The 15,388-nt window shown below is 54.2% G+C and overlaps 5 protein-coding genes across 5 annotated transcripts; 3 read left to right on the forward strand and 2 right to left on the reverse strand.

Moving 5' to 3' along the window:
• Nucleotides 1-618: 618 nt before the first annotated feature.
• Nucleotides 619-1,896, forward strand: VTJ04DRAFT_2152 (uncharacterized protein; the record flags this gene model as incomplete). The annotated part of the gene is made up of 3 exons (XM_069359910.1): nt 619-805; nt 885-1,630; nt 1,864-1,896. 3 exons carry the CDS (start codon nt 619-621, stop codon nt 1,894-1,896), a joined length of 966 nt encoding a protein of 321 aa, XP_069220673.1.
• Nucleotides 1,897-2,127: 231 nt separating this feature from the next.
• On the reverse strand, nt 2,128-3,830 carry VTJ04DRAFT_2153 (uncharacterized protein; the record flags this gene model as incomplete). The annotated part of the gene is made up of 2 exons (XM_069359911.1): nt 2,128-2,970; nt 3,030-3,830. The coding sequence occupies 2 exons, from the start codon at nt 3,828-3,830 to the stop codon at nt 2,128-2,130; spliced, it is 1,644 nt and encodes a 547-aa protein (XP_069220674.1).
• A 1,555-nt stretch (nt 3,831-5,385) lies between these two features.
• On the forward strand, nt 5,386-7,666 carry VTJ04DRAFT_2154 (uncharacterized protein; the record flags this gene model as incomplete). Its single annotated transcript, XM_069359912.1, has 4 exons — nt 5,386-5,894; nt 5,963-6,009; nt 6,086-6,550; nt 6,609-7,666. 4 exons carry the CDS (start codon nt 5,386-5,388, stop codon nt 7,664-7,666), a joined length of 2,079 nt encoding a protein of 692 aa, XP_069220675.1.
• A 450-nt stretch (nt 7,667-8,116) lies between these two features.
• On the reverse strand, nt 8,117-9,956 carry VTJ04DRAFT_2155 (uncharacterized protein; the record flags this gene model as incomplete). Its single annotated transcript, XM_069359913.1, has 5 exons — nt 8,117-8,152; nt 8,220-8,878; nt 8,948-9,329; nt 9,389-9,742; nt 9,816-9,956. The coding sequence occupies 5 exons, from the start codon at nt 9,954-9,956 to the stop codon at nt 8,117-8,119; spliced, it is 1,572 nt and encodes a 523-aa protein (XP_069220676.1).
• Nucleotides 9,957-13,586: 3,630 nt separating this feature from the next.
• Nucleotides 13,587-15,048, forward strand: VTJ04DRAFT_2156 (uncharacterized protein; the record flags this gene model as incomplete). Its single annotated transcript, XM_069359914.1, has 2 exons — nt 13,587-13,615; nt 13,680-15,048. The coding sequence occupies 2 exons, from the start codon at nt 13,587-13,589 to the stop codon at nt 15,046-15,048; spliced, it is 1,398 nt and encodes a 465-aa protein (XP_069220677.1).
• Between the last annotated feature and the right edge of the window lie 340 nt (nt 15,049-15,388).

Below are 15,388 nucleotides of genomic sequence, written 5' to 3' on the forward strand. Positions count from 1 at the left end.
CCCGTGGTCAAAGTTTGCCACGTATCTGCAGTGTCTTCCTCGCTTGGGAGCAGGAATAGGGAAGAAGTTTTCCGTCTTATCAATTCAAAGTACCTGGCCTATATCAGCCGATCTTCAAGGAGGAATAGGACTGCGATCAATAGCTGGAAGACCCAGGACTCCATCGACGTGATCAGATGAATACCCTCGGCCACTTTGGCTATAAATCTCATGTTAGGTGAGGAAGGAAGAAGTTAGTGGAATAGTGATGAGTTGGGCAAACGGGAATGGAGATACGCTCCCAGTGCTATTTGTACTTCCAGGGACCTTGAGTTGCTTGACAAATGGCTGCCTGTATCACTATGGTTTGGGCTCAGGTTGGGCGTTGGGGATGACGGCCTGGGAGAGACACACAAGCCTCGACCCAATGGATGTGGCACACACAAGGGTGGAGGAGTGAAGAAAGTATTACCAGAAAATATAAATATCCAATTTTTGGCATCTGCACCCCGAGCATAACACTCTTGCTGTTCTATTGTTCTATCGCAGCAGATCCTTTTGTCCTAAAGCGCTTGCCCTTTGCTCCGTCTTGTGCCATCAACTCATGCTGCATCATCCTGCACAGCCGAGTTATCCATAATGTCACATTCAAAATCTTCGGGGTCCTTGACCTCCCAAAGTTCCAAGGTCAGCGAAGACGTCGAGATCGAGGCTGTCTGGTCCGAGATAGAAAGCAATGATGATGGCGAGGAGATTAAAATGATCGCCGTCATCAGTCCAGAGAGTACACATGGCCTGAGGCTCAGGGTTAAGAATGCGTCCCTGAGTATGTCCCTATTAACACCTGTGCCGATATTCACGACGACAAGTATCCTTGTATCCTAACAGACGATCTCTGTGTATAGGGGCTCGGGTCACGGTTACTACTCCAGACAAGCTTCAAGATGAAATCAGCTCCCTTGAAAGCACCTCGACACACCTGCGCAAGCTCTATATTTTGGCCAGCACTTCTGTTGGCTGGATCGCTTGCCAAATATCCAGCTCTTTCAAGGCCGTTTTTATCATTGCATGCGGCGACAGTCGTTCTGGCCAGCCTGATACGATCTTCATTGACTCCGACTCAACCTATTGCGGCCACAGCATCTGGGAATGGGATCAACTGCTACCGAGCCAGCTTCCGCGAGGATACAGACTTGTCCTAGAACGGTGCTCCACGGTACTGGGGACATGCGTCGAAAAGGCCAAGTCCTTTATCGAGAGTGCGTCACCACGTCTGTGTTGGGCATCATTCCCACAACTGCCAGAGGCACACCTCAAGAGGTTGCAGGAGGTCTTGTCTCAGCCAGACCCGGCGTCATCATCCACAGCACCAAGCTCGAATAATGGTGCCGCGAACCGGGACTCCTGGCTTTCAAAGCTGAAGCTCATCCTCAGAGCTGTTTTCAGGTTCACGGCCCACGTAAAAGTATGGATCAACGATTCCGGCATCTTTGTAGCGGGTGCTGTGGGACTCGGAGTGGCTACGGGCTACTTCCAGGTGGCCGAGGACGCGAGCAGTGGGCCAATTATGACAGGAAAACTACGCTACCACATTACGTGGCGACAGGTGCTTGAATATGTCATGCAATTCTTGTCAAACATTTGGGACAAGGTCTGTGAGGCCGTGGTTTGGATATGGGAACGTGTGACACAGTCAGAGCCCAGACCTGAACGATGGCATATGCAGAATGAAGTGAAGGAAGCGATTTAATTCTTCTGAGAAACTATCTGAGTCCCAGAGGGCCCGGAAGCCCTGAATATATACACAGAGAGGGGTGGCGCCAGGTGGGCCATCTGGGCCGCCAGAGATGGAGGCTGAGAGCCGAGGCTGACTGACTAAGCCAGACTCAGGTCCAAACCGGCCATATCCTGTCATAGAACGGATCAAGTTTTTGGGTCGCAAGCTCAGGCGCGTCAACTGTTCTGGCAATGAGTATATGCCGTTGGCGCCTTTGGCACGGGTGGGGTTGGACGTCAGGTGAACCTCGGTGAAAATCAATATCTGGATCGGGACTTAATGGGTACACTTTCTAGGGGGCGTCATGCATTGGGATAAATTTCTTGTGGAACTTGGCTGTACTTAGAAACCAGGCCTGGACCAATATAATTTCATGACTGCACCGTAGCAATCCTCATCCCATACCATTCCTCGTCCACGAAGATGTTCCTCTGCTCGAGGACGTTTCGAGCGATGCGGTCGCACTCCTCCGTTGTCACGGTGGGTTTGTTGTACACCAGGCTGATTCCTTGACCGCCCAGCTCTCGAGCTAGCCTATCCATCCGGTGCCACGGATACTCAAAGCATATGACTCTATCTGTTTTGGTCAAATATCCTGGCTCCAAATATTGGTTTAGCCACACGCCCAGCGCTGGCCTTGGCGAGAAGACGACGGAAATGGTGCGGAGAGGGATATGCTTCTGGACAGCAACCTGGGCAAGCGTGCGCAAGAAGTTCTCCTCGGGCTGTTGGAAGTCGTTGAGATACAAAGGTCGGCCGTCGTCGGCGTTGAAGTTCCACTCGAAAGTTTCGAGGTTAGGGGCAAGAAACTTGAGAGCTTCACTCGCAAGAGTCCCGGTCATCCAGTAAGACAGGCTCAGGAAGGTTAAGCGAGTGAAGCAAGTGAAGTCGACGCCATCGAGCAAGTATTCCCTCGAGTCCAAGATAAAGATGGACGGCACTCGCAGTGTCTGCTCAAAAACACTGCCGATGCGAATGGATTCGAGCGAGTGGGCCTGGGGCTTGAGCGCGGTGCACACCATGCCCAGCCAGAATTGCGTCGTCCGTGATTGCCCCCGATAGTATCGAAAGAACTCGTCGTTGGGATACCACTCCGGTCCGGAAAACTTGAATTTCCTCAAGGCTGAAGGAGCCAAGCAGTATGCGTGAAGAGTTCGCAGATCGACGCGATCGCGTAGATAGAGGGTTGTGTAACGGCTCAGACCTTTGATCTCCTGATCCTGAGTCAGCAAGCAAAAACACAGGGATATAATGAAGTGACAGGTTAGCACACCTCCACGGATTCGAGAAAGCTGCTCATGAGAAAGCTTTGCAGAAGCAGTTGGTCGTAATAGGCACCTGGATTTATCACCCCTACGATCTCCAATGTCTCGAGGTTGGTGAACCCAGCAATACTGGCTTGTATGTCTGGATACAGGTAGACAAGGAAGTCGTCAGTCATGTTGAACGGCACACTCCTTGACGTTAGATCAGGCCAACCAGGCACCTGAGAAAAGGCCAAGTGTGTTAGCCGTGACATGCTGCACAAAGCAAATAACGCAAGCTGCCTGAGTACCGAGCCTTGGCCCCCGTCGAAACGGAGGATCTCAGTATTGACAAGCCATCCAGCAAGCTCCATGCCATAGTCGAGTAGGCGTTTTGATTCCTTGTCATTGGGCAGGGTGTTTGGGTCAACCTCCCATCGTGGGTCCTTCAAATCAAACACCAACTCTCGACAATGCTGTCGAAGCTCGGGGTTGGCGTTCAGGGTCCGATGCAATAAGGGCACAGCGTCAGCTGACGGGGCAAGTTGTGTGTAGAGGAGGGGCGTGACAATGGTGTTGAAGCGGCGGCAGACCAGAGTCAAGGCCCAGCGATGGACATGAAGGGGCCGATTTGTCTTGGTGGTGTCGGGGTCGGAGTTTGATGAGACCAAGCGTTCTGAGATGTATCTCCACAACGGGACAGGAGGGAGCTCGAGGATCTGGACAAGCAGTTCGTCTGGCAGCCGGAGGATGTGACATCTTCCAGATGGCGGTGCCGTCTGGGCATCCAGGCCCGGCTGAAGTACGGGGCTTGTAGACGTGGTTGACATGATTGATGTTGGTTGTTCCAACGTTGCAGTGTTGTTTCCGGGTTTCCAGGTTGTCTTGTGTTGATCCAGAGAGATGGGTACCCAAACAACAGGGGAGAGGTTCCCGGTTTACAGCATGGGGAGTCCGCAACCCTTGTGTGCTATAGGCCTGCGTTGTAGCATGCAGTATCGCCAAGTGCCGATGTGCCGTTCTCCGTCAGGCAGCATGCGTTCTCTTGTGTTTGTCAGTTCTTCCCAGGTCTACGGAGGAAAGATTGCGTGCGATGAGTGCACAGGCATGAGGGGTCTGTACCCGATGTTGGCTGCCTGGGGCTGGCGAGGGTGCGCCTGGTGTGGGCGGGGAGAGTCCTTGATGCCTTGGGCAACAAGGCCAGAAGCCCCCGATTTTGCCTGTTCAGACCGCCCAACTTCAACCCCCTTGTTTGGCCCCTTTTTTGGTCCAACATGACAACCTGGAACTTCCAGACATCCACAGATCGTTCTCCCGCTGGGAATGCGGCGTTCTACGCACCGTCTGCCTGTGCCACAGGTGTCATCAGTTTACAAAGTGTTAATTTGGGTGCGGGGTAAAGTTGGGCCGTTCGTGATCGGAAGCCGAGAAGGAACAGGAAACGGTCGCCGTGCAGACCTACTCCAGTGCTACCGTACCTGCCGTATGCCATCTGGATACGCCACCCACCTTCCTTCTACATAGTACCTGACCTACCATCACCGGCACTTTCCACGTGCCCCCTTCTCTTCCATTGCCCGTTTTGTATCTGTGATTGGTCTTCTTTCGACAGCTCCCGTCGTCCGTCACAAATCTGCTTGTCGATTCATCACGTCGTTCTCTTACAGATCCTGCCATTTTCTATTCTTGGCTGCTTTCCTCTTGCAACTCACACCATCGGCATCAACAATGAAGGACAATTCGTCCAACGGCCAGCATTCCTCTCCACCCATAAGCCTTGTCAACGAGTGCTGTTACGTCCCCTAAGATCTTACGAACGTCCTCTTAGGATCCTCAAGGAGCTTGGTCACTTCGAACATGAGAGGTATCGTCTCTGGTGGCCTGGAGCCTCTGTCTCCCTGCATTGAGTGTCTCAAGAGGAAGTACCTATCAGTCGTCTCAGGGCTTCTGTCCAACAGCCGCGAACTCCCAACCAAGCCCGGGAGTGGCTTGCCACCCGCCCGTCACCCACACCACGGACCGTTGCATCCGTCCCATCCGCTCTCCCAGCGGACCTTGTGCCCTATATTACCCGCAGACATAGTGCAACATCACCGTCCGTAGCGAGGCGACCGGTACTACGGATTCGACCTCTGCCGTTGCTACCACGCGGAGCCGGGACATGCTCCCTACCACAGTGGACTTGACAAAATGGAACTACAAAAGGACGATGTCAAGTTTTCGTTGACGAGGACGTGGGCCAGCTAAGCCTCGCTCTCCGCACGCGCAACGCTTCATGTTCGCAGTGCCGTGCACAACAAGACCTATCCCGGTCTCTTCGAAAGGGGAGTCTTCGGCGTGGGATTGTCCTGTGGTGCCCCGGTCCGTCCGTTTCAGCCCTGTGAGATGGGGTGGCTGAAGAAGTTTCGCAGTGGTGCCTTTTCAGGAGACGCCGTCTTGTCGTCCGCCCTGGGTCAACCACCATCAAGGTCCCAGCAGGATACGCCTCGGGAGGGAAACGTGGTTCAGTCGAGCAATGAGTCTCAGGGAAAGGTGGCATCCCGGGCTCGGGAGCTCTGGCCTCTGCTTTCGTTGTGGTTGTTCCTCCTCGTCTTCGCCGTGCTCTACTCGATTTACGTTTACAAGAGTCTTCTGAGCGACGACCCGGCCATCGGCCATTGGCTTCCATCAGCCTCCGACACTAACTTGGTCGTGTCGGTATTGTCCCAAGTCTTTGCTAACTCGATCGATTTGCTACTTCTGGGCGTCTTCGATGTGCTACGATGGCAGCTGGCAGCTCGCCTCCCCGGCGTATCTGCGGCCACCTTCTTCCAGCTGAGCAGCTCTACTTCGTGGATTCCCATGTTCTTTCTGACCATCAGCAAGATCTCTGGTGGTTGGATTGGGTTGATCAGGTACTGTCATTTCTGGTGTTCGTGTTGGTCCACGATTGAGAACCATTCGGCTGACTTGAACGTTCAAGGCTGCTCCTCCCTCTGCTAGGGCTGTATTTTGGATCTTCTCTGAAGTGTATGTTGGCCCTTTGTTCCCCTCGTCTCTTCGCTGTTGCGAATGGCTGTTCAATGGCTGACCAGCCCGGCTCCAGTCAAGGCCGAGTTCGTCTACCACTTCAAAGGGACGAGCCCGCCAGTTCCTGTCTTCGCAGGATCGGGAATGCCCATGGACGAGACCCTTCTCAGACTCATCCCGGCGTCCTATGTTGGCATGTTCTTTGCTTCGTGGATACCCACACTCCTTGATATTCCCAAGTTTGCGACCCCCATGCCTATCGCCGGATGTGAGGAAAACTGCACTTCGGCGTTTTTACCTGGTGGCATCGAAACGGCTCGCAAAATAGCCCCTTTCTTAAACATGACTCTCATGGAAGGCGGGATATTTCGGGATGCTGAGACCATCCAAATCCAAAATGCCCCGGGCATCCTCCTGCGCTTCGACGACCTCCCACTCGATTTCGACTTCGACCGGAAGACGGAATGTCATACATATGGGCAACATCTCAACGATACTCTGCAGGTCTGCATTCGGTCCATGGACGGCAGGCTTGCTTTTGGTGAGTCTACTTTCATGGGCATGGTTCCCGGCCGGCCCATACTAACATGCTCCCGTAGGTTGGCAAGCTTGCCCATCGCCGCTGTACACAAACCGGGCCTGCACCAACGAGACATCCTGGCTCGAGAGGCCGCTGAAGAAGAAAACCCTGATGACTCGTTACAAGCAGTTTGCCACAACAGCATTCAGCGGCCGTGACTTTACCATCCGCCACGTACAACCAACCTCAGATCCCATTATGGAGCACCTCAACGCCACAACCTACCTGGCTGTCCTAGACGCCCTGTATAAGCGCCCATATTCTGACCCCGGAACAACGCGCGCGTCTTCCTATGAGCATGATGTCGCCATGACGCATGCCGTCACATTCGGCACGACATGGCTAATACGCCTGTACGACGACGTGTTTCCAGACGATCAGCACACACCGCTGCTCCATCTACGCAATTTCCTCGCCATCCCGCAGCAGTTCATGGCAACGTCCCAGCATTTCGCCAACTACACGGTTGGTCGAGTTAAGGGGTTCGAGGGAATGTACTCCTTGCCCGACGACATGCAGACAGTCGCCATAGCTGGCCAATCCACCACCCGCCTACTGGCCCTCGACTGGGTAGTGTGGTCATACATTGCCGCAACCGCCGTCGTCGTTGTGATTGCCGGAGGACTCGTCATGAACATGCTGATGCGCGAGGAGCCGATCCCCGAGTCGAGCGGCTTCGTCGAGGTGGATCTTGCGGCTCGGTTTGGCGTGGACGAACCTGTTCCCAGCCGGGCGATAGGGTCATCGTCGACAACGGCTGCCGACAATGGCGACGCATTGCGGGTAATTCGCGAGTTGGGACGGCCCAAGGAACTGCGCGCCGCTGTGTCGTCGTCGTTCCGTGTTGCTAAGGAACTTAGGAGGAGGGAGATACGCGTCGTCGCGGTGCCGACGCCATCGGGTTCGGAGGACCGGCTGGCCGGATCACCGGACAAGAAGTCGTATGCCTTCCGTGAAGGGGTTTATGAAGGGCAGCGACCCCAGGGAGATAGTGGTGGAGGAGTGACAGGGCTGGGTGATCTCGAGCGGGCTGACACGGAGATAACCAGTCTTGGGAGTCCGCGGATGAAGTGGTAGTGGGGTGCATCTAGATGTATGTTCGTCTTGGTTATGTAGCAATATGTAAAATTACGATCCAAACTATGTGTGATTCCTGTGTGGAATAATGGCATCCCAAGCCTGTGATGCCTTGGGATCTTGTTGCCGGGCTTTGGGCTTGGCTGGCTCAGGGGGTAAGTAGCGTGAATACCTCCTCACTGCTTGCCACAGGCAGCCCCTGAAGGTCAGCCGAGATCAATTACAAGTGCTCGAGGATTGACCGCCTCCACGAACAACAAGTTGAACATCGCGGTGATCGCTTCACTAAGTAAATGCTCAAAACCAGGAAACAAAGTAGAGATAATGCTTCAACGGTAAATTCCATTTCGCGTACCATCCAGTCATGCCCAACTCCATTCCTGGCAGGTCATGAGCTCATCATAATCATGTCATAAGAACTAACAAGTCTTGCTAGATGGCAGGCAAGGTTCAAGCCTTTACTTCAGCGTGCTGAATACTGACATCCTGCAGAACGAAGTGTCAGCATCCCGGTCCCTTGTTGCTTCTTCTCGACACCGCCTGAAGAACTCACCTTCTCGGATGACACCCGCACCCGCCTCTCCTCGAGCTCTCCTTTCCCTGTCTGCGCACCGGTAGTGTGTCCAACACAGACATAACCACGGAACTTGCGCGCCGGCAGGCGGGCCTCGAACATCTCGTCGATCTCCTCGAGCGTGCGGCCCTTGGTCTCGGGCAAGAAGATATAAACCCACGCGCAGGCGACGAAGCAGGAGGGGAACCAGATGAACCCGTACCGCGGGCCCCAGTTGAGCGAGGCCGGGTTGATGAAGTACGGCGCCGTGAAGGTCGTGAGCCAAGCGAAAAAGAACCCAACGGCGGCGGCCAGGCCGAAGGTGTAGCTGCGCAGGCGCTGCGAGGGGATCTCGCCAGCCGCGAGCCAGGCGTACGTGGAGATCATGGCGTTGTAGCACATCATGTAGACGCAGGTAAAGGCGACCAGGACCACGCCGGTGGAGGTAGCGCCGGGCTGTACGTGGTACACGACGGCAATGATGAGCTGGAAGATGCCGCAGAGCCCGAGGCCGGCCATGAGCACCACGCGCCGCCACCCGAAGCGTACTACCACGAGGGAGTTGACGACGATGGCGAGGATGCCCATGGCGCTGAGGATGTTGCTCATGCCGAAGGGGTTTGGGATGTTGGACATGCCGAGGAAGTAGGCTTTGTAGGCTGAGCAGAGGTTAGTTAGTGGATGACTCTGGCTGTGCGGTGTTGGCGTTGATGGGGATGTTGACTTACCGATGATGAACATAGACCCAGATGCAGCCTGGAGGGTGACAGCGCAGACGGCCAGGAATGTGCGGCGGCGGTCGATGGGGTTGGTAAACATGTCCATGATCGACACACTGCTTCCGAGCTCGCGCTCACGATCAATGGCAGCCTTGATCTCGGCAGCTTCACCCTCAACATCAGCACCTTCAGGCCGCAGCCACCTCAGAGCTTTGGTGCCCTCCTCATAGCGGCCCTTGAGGATAAGCCAGCGTGGCGACTCTGGGATGAACAGCATACACACGGTCATGATGACGGGGATGACATAGATAATGCCCAGCGGGATCAGGTATGCCGACTTGTCGGGGCGCGGCGCCGTCGCCCAGTCAATGATGGTTCCGATAAGCGTCCCCTACACATGTCAATGAGCGTTTCCGTAGAAGTTACATCAGGGATATAATGAACACATACGAATGTAGTGAAGAACTGGAAAGCCGTCAGGAACCAACCGCGATACCTCGCCGGACTGGTCTCCTGGAGGTAAAGCTGCGAGAAGGTCATGAAGTAGCCATTGGCCAGTCCAATGATGAATCGGCCGGCGTAGAGAGCACCGATGTCCTCGGTGGCCATCATCAGAACGTTGGCGACGCAGCAAAACAGGCAGGCAAGCCAGAGACATTGTCGGCGACTCAAGTATGTAGCCGTGAGACCGGCTGTGCCGGAACTGATGAAAGCGCCGAGAGTCATCAGCGACGAAATGAGCTGCTGTGTCAAGGTGTCGAGGTTCCATCCGAGCGGCGTGTTGGGTGCTTCATGTCCAAAGACCTAGATAGACCGAAAAGTCAGGAACGTGGCAAGCGAGGAGGAGAGAAAAGGGTCCAGGGGATCCTCAACGTACCTGGAGGAATCCGCGCATGGCCTGTAGGCCTCCGATGAGACCAAAGTCCACCCCATACTGGAATGGCGACAACACAATGATGCCGCAAGCAACGAAACACTTCCAGTGCGCTTTCCAGGACCCCTTGGCCTCGGTCGCCATAGCTGCTGCTTTCGACAGTGTTGGGTTTGGGAAGTTATTCGGGGAAATCCCAGGCTCCGATCACCTCTCAAGCCGCCACCCCGGTAGGATTCCGAAGAACACAATGGCGCAAGAAGATGATGAAGGGAGGAAGGGCAGTTGACCATGGATTCCAGAGAGGGTTCTGCATGCAGACAGACCAAGCTGCTACATATATTATCGCCATGGCGATCTATCATCCCAGTTACCAATCTATTATCAAAATGCTACAGCTCTTGCATGGTTGTTGACAAGCTCCATGTCCCTTTCTCCTATCCAGGAAAGCATGCAAATGCCGACCCAAGCTAGGGTGTCACGGGCTCTGGCTAGCAAATCGTCGATGCGGAGAACCAGGCCCAATTCGACTATCTAGAGTCAACTCCTCCACAGAAAAGGGAGCTCCTTGGAGCTACTCGACAGGGACTGACAGGTGGGGGGACGGTTGAAGCTCGGGATACCCATCCCGATTCCGCCCAAGGCGAGATAGATGAAGCGACCTGCAGGATGCTCACATGGGGTATGCTCGACCACAGGAAGGATGGCAACAATTTGCTAGGTGCTCAAGATCTTTAAGATAGCCTATAACCAGGAATTGGCTGAAAGGAGGGTTAATTCCACCAACATCGGAACCCCAAACTGCAGTTCCCCTATCTAAGAGCTTAAGCGTGCCGTTATCCGGGATTCGGTCATTGGACAGGACAGTAACAACGGCTGTTTGCCACTACTGGCGGGCAATACACTGCGGTGGGGAGGGTAACATCTCCCGTGTGCAGGTTTAGGGCCAACTACTACCTGACTTGACCCCAATCCGCATCTTCCCCAGACTACGCCATGTGCTTAAACCCCAACGTCTGCGTGGCGCCGTCTCGGCAACCAGCTACTAGTTGTATTAAGCTGTTCGGATGATATGGCGGCGTTTAAGTGCCATCCCCGCTCTCCACAATCCTGTCAGTGCGGAGCAGCACACCAACAAATCCAACGGCCTGGGACTCCCTGCCGGCCACTCAACAACATCTGCATGGTAACCTGGAACCTGAAACTACATTCCTAGGGAATATGGGAATGATGAGTCTCCCAAAAACCAGTCACAACAAATGGGGCCATCGACTTTCGGCCGAGACAGACCTAAATACCTAGCACGGGCTCTTGCGGACCTCCCGATATCCATGGGGGAAGCGAGCATCTTGACCGGAAATCCGACTCTGAAGCGGCAGCCTGTGCGACTCTCTGTGGTGGGTAAGGAGGAGAACCTTGGTAGGCTGGCAAGCCCCCTTTCGGGGCGCAAAACATCGGACCGAGATTTAGGGTCCGACAGACGGAGCCTGTGAGACGCGTCGACGGCGCGTGGGCACCAAACAGGAGTTCACTTGAAGGTTTTTGTCCATTGTTCGACAAGCACGGTATACAACAAGCGGATGGCTGGATGATCCTTCACTTCATTCTGTTCGACGTACATAGTACAGCTAGCTGCCGACGGCGGCATGTGAAAATAGGCCATTTAGGATTACTGCTTGCTCAGTCCATGAGCCCTGTCAGGAGAGAGTTCTTTCTCATCTCATTAGTTAATGGCACTTAGGTGAGGCGACCCAGTATACCGGATGCTCGGAGAATGGGTGAGACATGTCAACAAATACCCCGAATGCAAAGCAGAACCACAAATGGATAAGTGAATCAATAGTCAAGACCATTGTACCATCGTTCATTGGCGCGCACGCGAAAGGAGTTGGCGAAGTTCAGGATCTCAAGTTCATGGCAACAAACACTTGGCCAGTCTCAAGCTTGTCTTTGGAATGTTCAACTAAGCTTCGGTCGGGCCTGGAAGCCAGGAACTTGCTCATTGTTGTAATGACTTGCTGCTAACCCAGGGTCTGCCCTTGTCACCTGAACAGACAACATGACAGATTTCAGAAATAGTTTTAGCAAACGTGGTGAGAAGACAGATGAGGCCTTGACTTCACTATGTCCCAGTGGCAATCGAGTGGATGAAACAGAATTGGCAAACAGCAACTGAGTCTTGCTCCTTGATTGTTAAAGTGGGAACTTCGCTTTGTGGCTATAACATGAGTGCTTTTCACCAGAATGCTATTCACTTTTTTCCATTCAAGCGACTAAAGTCTAGGGCTGTCATGTGAGATAATTTGTCGCTCTTCTGCTGCTTCGGCTGCAAGGGGAACCTCTCGGCCGAAGAGGAGCATAATCTTCGGAAGGGTTCTCCTGCTTCCGATTCTCGTCGTACAACATGCTTCGATGCAGAAACAACATCTGGAGACATTATCCAAGGGTCCGGATTCTGTGATACAGCATGAAGTGAAACTGACATAGCGCAACACACTTAGTAACCCTGCCGCCCTAGCTGAGTTAATTACCTATCTTGGAATATTAATACATCCAATGCGGTGTGAGGTCCAGTTTGAGCCTCCGATACAGCCTCATCGACTCGGGGTCTTGACATGAGAAGTCAGTTTAGTATGACACTTTAGTTTTCTTTTGGTTCACTCGGATTAGAACTCATGACCCAGATATACCTCAAGATCATAGCAGAAGTAGTGTCTTTCCCACGTGGATTGACCTCGCCTCGGTTCAACTCTCATGTCAAACTTCAACCGGTGGATGTCAGATGGTAGCTTCTCAGGCGATCACGCCTCATGGAATGATCGAGATCATTCACACTGCCAGTTTGAGAACGGACAAACATCCCGGCTTCCGGGAAAGGTGAAACCGACGGAACGATCTGCCGTATGGTACACCAGAGTGTGAGCAAGATCTGAGCCTGAGACAGGAAGGCTGCATACCTACGGAGCCACTCGGGTGTGTGCCATGTGGATGTCGACATTGCAACACAGCAGTCATGCAAGATGCCACCCCGATCATCCACGGTGGGAGCGATGGGCTTTGTGCCCTGCCAGATTGGTCCTGACAGAGCGGGAACTTCATAAATCCAGCAGCTCCAGGTTTGACCTCACACAAACACAGGCGTGTACAGCTCTCCCTTAACATCTCCTCCAGCTTGCCACAAGCAGTTCGATCGGCTTAGTCTGGAAGAGGGGCTCGACGTAGGGCAGGAGCAACGTTTATCTGGGAACTTCAGACTTTAGCATCTCGTCTCTTCTGATCACAAGTCTTTGTTTCTTCCGCTCACGCTCACGGGTCATAGGGATGTCGTCTGAACTTCTCACATTGTCAAGGTTTCCGGGCCATGCTCCTCCACGGTATAAGAAGGCTTTCTCTAGCCTCCCTCTTCCCCTTACCCTTCATTTTTATCCTTGGAATCACGCGCTCGACTCTCCTCGGTGCGACTTAGAAACCATGGATTTCGCTCTGAGCCCTTCGTCTGTCGACAACGACGCCTTCTCTCAGTCAACCACACTTGTTTCTTCGCCAAACGCTTTGGTTCCTTACCCAACTCAAACCTGGAGTCGAAATACAATAAACACGACAAGCCCGTGGCAAGATAAACTGGCAGATCGTCAACCGAACACAGGCTATCACGAAAACAGCCCAGCCAAGCCCCTGATCATTCCAACATGTGCTGCGGATTGGGATGCAGTGAAAGACACAATCAGAGGTCTCTATATAGAGGAGAATAAAATTCTGAAAGAGGTGATCGAGATCATGGTCACCAGACATCGGTTCAAGGCAACGTATGCGCCGATGCCTGTCGAGTGATTACTAGGTACGAATCCTGCTGACCAGTTCCACACACAGAGCGCGAATGTACAAGGGCCAATTCGCCAAATGGCAGTGGTCCAAGTACAAAAAGGCTGGCAAGACCAGCGCCGTTCGACCAGCAATCTCGCGAGCGCCAAAGACGAGGGCATCCTCAACGAACAGGTCTTCGAGGTCAACAGAACCAGATTCACGACGGCACCCATCGCTACCCCAGGGTCACCTCCGCTTCGCAAACATCGACGAGTTGGAGATGGAGGTGGCCCTCGCAGCATACGACACCCTCATTCGCCACTGGTGCGAGTATGACACGCCGTGGCGGATGTCAAGCAACCCCAGCCAGCTAGGCATGATGTTCAACCCTGAGCTCTCCATCTTGCAGAGGATCCGGATGGCGGGGGACTATTTCCGTCGCGGACAGCCGGCAGCGGCCGGAGAGACGTTGCGAAGGGCATTTTTGAGGGTGGAACATGCCGTCCAGTTTGGCGGCGCAAGCAACATTGAAGCCATTTGGGACTGTTGCCTTGGTGTCCCCCAGCTTGCCTTGACGACCGGGTGGGTGGACATCCTCGCCATCTTTACGCGGTACCTTCACCAGTACTCGGTGATCAAACTCTCCGCTAGCCATCCCATCACCAAGGTCGCGGCCTTTTTGAACTCCCTCTCTTCGGTATGGGGCCAACAGCCGCAGATACTACCCGCCAACGGCTCCCTCTCAGGCCCAACACCAGCAGCACATCCTCATCACCACCACCACCACCGACAACGCCTCGAATACTTCATCTCCCGCGCGTGGTCCATCTGGATGGCCACCTCCGAACTCCAACGCGGACGAGCCGACCACGTCACGGTGCATCTCAAGCGCGGCTACGTCACGGTCGTCGACCCCACGCACCCCTCGGCGCTGCGCGTTCTGGACGACTTCCGCGAGGCATCGCACGCGTCGGTCTCCCTCCACGGCGCCGCGCCCACCACCTCGCGGACTCTCGAGCTCGAAGCCCTGCTGGTGCACATGTACGTGCCGCTGTTCTCGGCGGAGGCGGCGAGGAGGACCGAGGCGACGTTGACGGCCGTGGTGGAGAGGGTGATGTCCAAGGAGGCGAACCGCGGGAAACCGCCGCATCGGTGGGATTATGTGGATAGGTACCTTGTGTTTAGCGCGAACCACTTCATGGCGGCGCTTGCGGAGGGCATGGGTCAGGAGGATAAGGCGGAGTGGTATCGGTGGAGGAGTTTGTATTATACGGGGAAAGATCTGGAGCCGGGGAAGGATTTGAACTCGGGGAAGGATTTGTTTTGGGCCCAGACTTCGTTGTTGTTGGAGGCGAGGTTGAGAGCGAGGGGCTTAGATGATGAGGCGGAGAGAATACGGATGGAGAGGAGTCAGATTCCTTGGGCCCTGGAGTAGATACTAGCTATGATAACAGGGCAATGAAGTCCGTGGTTGCATGAAGCTCCCGTCCCAATGGCATTCCATTCCCATTCACCATCATATCGAGCATCACCACGTCAGGTTCAGGTTCTCCTGACTGGACATGGACATGGCAACGACCAAGGGGAACTTAACACAACCATTGACTGAACAATGACGGCCAGATAGACAGCAAGTCCCGGCGACGCTCAAGCAGACCATAACAAGGCATAACGACCCTTTCTTCCATAATGGACTTCAGGGGTTGAGCGGGTCACAGTAACGCCCACCAGTTCCACTCCCGATTGTTACAACCGATCTGCGGCCGTAAGTGTCC

This window comes from Mycothermus thermophilus, assembly GCF_041956435.1.
Source record: "Mycothermus thermophilus strain CBS 625.91 unplaced genomic scaffold VTJ04scaffold_2, whole genome shotgun sequence".
Taxonomy (NCBI): Eukaryota; Fungi; Ascomycota; class Sordariomycetes; order Sordariales; family Chaetomiaceae; genus Mycothermus; species Mycothermus thermophilus.